The sequence below is a fragment of the Onychostruthus taczanowskii genome, unplaced genomic scaffold, assembly GCF_017590055.1.
Source record: "Onychostruthus taczanowskii isolate IOZ18803 unplaced genomic scaffold, ASM1759005v1 scaffold737, whole genome shotgun sequence".
Lineage (NCBI taxonomy): Eukaryota > Metazoa > Chordata > Aves > Passeriformes > Passeridae > Onychostruthus > Onychostruthus taczanowskii.
The window spans coordinates 8495-11376 of NW_024505196.1; the positions used below are offsets into that span (position 1 = coordinate 8495).

The following is a 2882-nucleotide window of genomic DNA, read 5'->3' on the forward strand; positions in this document are numbered from 1 at the left end:
GTGTCCCCGCAGCGGCACTGCCATCATGCAGGACGGGAACACCATGCGCAATAACTACGGCTGTGACCTGTCCCTGTGTCTGTCCCTGTGTCCCCATGGCTGTGTCAGGGCTGTGTCAGGGCTGTGTCCCCAATGTCCCCAATGTCCCTGTGTCCCCGCAGCGGCACTGCCATCATGCAGGACGGGAACACCATGCGCAATAACTATGGCTGTGACCTGTCCCTGTGTCCCTGTGTCTGTCCCTGTGTCCCCGTGTCCCCATGGCTGTGTCAGGGCTGTGTCAGGGCTGTGTCCCCATGTCCCCACGATGTCCCCAATGTCCCCGCAGTGGCACTGCCATCATGCAGGACGGGAACACCATGCGCAATAACTACGGCTGTGACCTGGACGCGCTGGGCACGGGCGCGCGGATCGGCATGATGCGCACGGGGGGAGGGGACCTGCGCTACTTCATCGACGGCACCGACCAGGGCGTGGCCTGCTCGGGGCTGCCACCAGGTATGGGGACATGGGGACACTGGGGACAGCCAGGGCATTGGGGACACTGGGGACAGCCAGGGCATTGGGGACAGCCAGGGCATTGGGGACACTGGGGACATCCTGGGCATGGGGGACAGCCAGGGCATTGGGGACAGCAGGGACACGGGGGGAGGGGACAGCCAGGGCGTGGCCTGCTCGGGGCTGCCACCAGGTATGGGGACATTGGGGACACTGGGGACACTGGGGACATTGGGGACAGCCAGGGCACTGGGGACAGCCAGGGCATGGCCTGCTTGGGGCTGCCAGCAGGTATGGGGACATGGGGACACTGGGGACACTGGGGACAGCCAGGGCATTGGGAACAGCCAGGGCATTGGGGACATCCAGGGCATTGGGAACAGCCAGGGCATTGGGGACAGCCAGGGCATTGGGGATACTGGGGACACTGGGGACAGCCAGGGCGTGGCCTGCTCGGGGCTGCCACCAGGTACCTTGGGGACATTGGGGACATCGGGGACACTGGGGACAGCCAGGGCATTGGGGACACTGGGGACATTGGGGACAGCCAGGGGATTGGGGACAGCCAGGGCGTGGCCTGCTCGGGGCTGCCACCAGGTACCTTGGGGACACCGGGGACATCGGGGACACCGGGGACATTGTGGGCACTGGGGACATTCAGGGCATTGGGGACACTGGGGACATTTGGGGATGTTGGGGAACAGGAGCGTGGTGACACACAGGTGACAGGTGACACAGGTGACACTGAGGTGACACTGAGGTGACAGTGTCCCGTGTCCCCAGAGGTGTACGCCGTGGTGGATCTCTATGGTCAGTGCGTCCAGGTGACACTGAGGTGACACACAGGTGACACAGGTGACACAGGTGACAGTGACACAGGTGACAGTGTCCCGTGTCCCCAGAGGTGTACGCCGTGGTGGATCTCTATGGTCAGTGTGTCCAGGTGTCGCTGACCGGCGCCTCCGGCCCCGCCGACAACAGCCAGAGCCCGGGGGCGGGGCCTGACAAAGCCCCGCCCCCTTCGCCAGGTATGGACTGGGAGCACTGGGGGGGAATGGGAGGGACTGGGTTATACTGGTTTGTACTGGTTTGTATTGGGTTATACTGGTTTGTACTGGTTTGTACTGGGTTATACCCTGGTTTGTACTGGGCTGTACTGGGAGGGACTGGAGGGACTGGTTTGTACTGGGTTATACTGGGTTATACTGGTTTGTACTGGTTTGTATTGGGTTATACTGGTTTGTACTGGTTTGTACTGGGTTATACCCTGGTTTGTACTGGGCTGTACTGGGAGGGACTGGAGGGACTGGTTTGTACTGGGTTATACTGGGTTATACTGGTTTGTACTGGTTTGTATTGGGTTATACTGGTTTGTACTGGTTTGTACTGGGTTATACCCTGGTTTGTACTGGGCTGTACTGGGAGGGACTGGAGGGACCACACCCCTGCCCACTGACCCCACCCACTGACCACACCCCTGACCACTGACCACCTCCACTGACCACACTGACCATTGCACTGACCACTGCACTGCCCATTGCACTGACCAATGCACTGACCACTGCACTGCCCATTGCACTGACCACACTGACCATGGCACTGACCACACTGACCACTGCACTGACCATTGCACTGACCATGGCACTGACCACACTGACCATGGCACTGACCACACTGACCACTGCACTGACCATTGCACTGACCATGGCACTGACCATTGCACTGCCCACACTGACCACTGACCATTGCACTGCCCACACTGACCATTGCACTGACCATGGCACTGACCACACTGACCACACTGACCATGGCACTGACCACACTGACCACTGCACTGACCATTGCACTGACCACACTGACCATTGCACTGACCATGGCACTGACCACACTGACCATGGCACTGACCACACTGACCATTGCACTGACCACACTGACCACACTGACCATTACAGTGACCACACTGACCACACTGACCATTGCACTGATCATGGCACTGACCACACTGACCATTGCACTGACCATGGCACTGACCACACTGACCACACTGACCATTGCACTGATCATTGCACTGATCATGGCACTGACCACACTGACCATGGCACTGACCACACTGACCATGGCACTCACCGCACTGACCATTGCACTGACCACACTGACCATTGCACTGCCCATTGCGCTGCCCACTGACCACACTGACCATTGCACTGACCACACTGACCACACTGACCATTGCACTGACCATTACACTGACCACACTGACCATTGCACTGCCCATTGCACTGACCATTACACTGACCACACTGACCATTGCACTGACCATTGCACTGACCCCTGTCCGTTGTGTCCACAGCTCCGGGGCCGTGCCAGCGCTTCCACGGCCGCTG

The 2882-nt window shown here is 59.6% G+C and overlaps 1 protein-coding gene across 1 annotated transcript in view; it reads left to right on the forward strand.

The window, feature by feature from the left end:
- Positions 1–2882, forward strand: part of LOC121345496 (neuralized-like protein 4) — a 6476-nt gene that overhangs the window by 1906 nt on the left and 1688 nt on the right. Inside the window, exons 3-5 of the mRNA XM_041422487.1 lie at positions 329–498; positions 1401–1526; positions 2849–2878. Coding sequence (XP_041278421.1) covers positions 329–498; positions 1401–1526; positions 2849–2878 — 326 coding nt within the window. The remainder of the gene's footprint in view (positions 1–328; positions 499–1400; positions 1527–2848; positions 2879–2882) is intronic.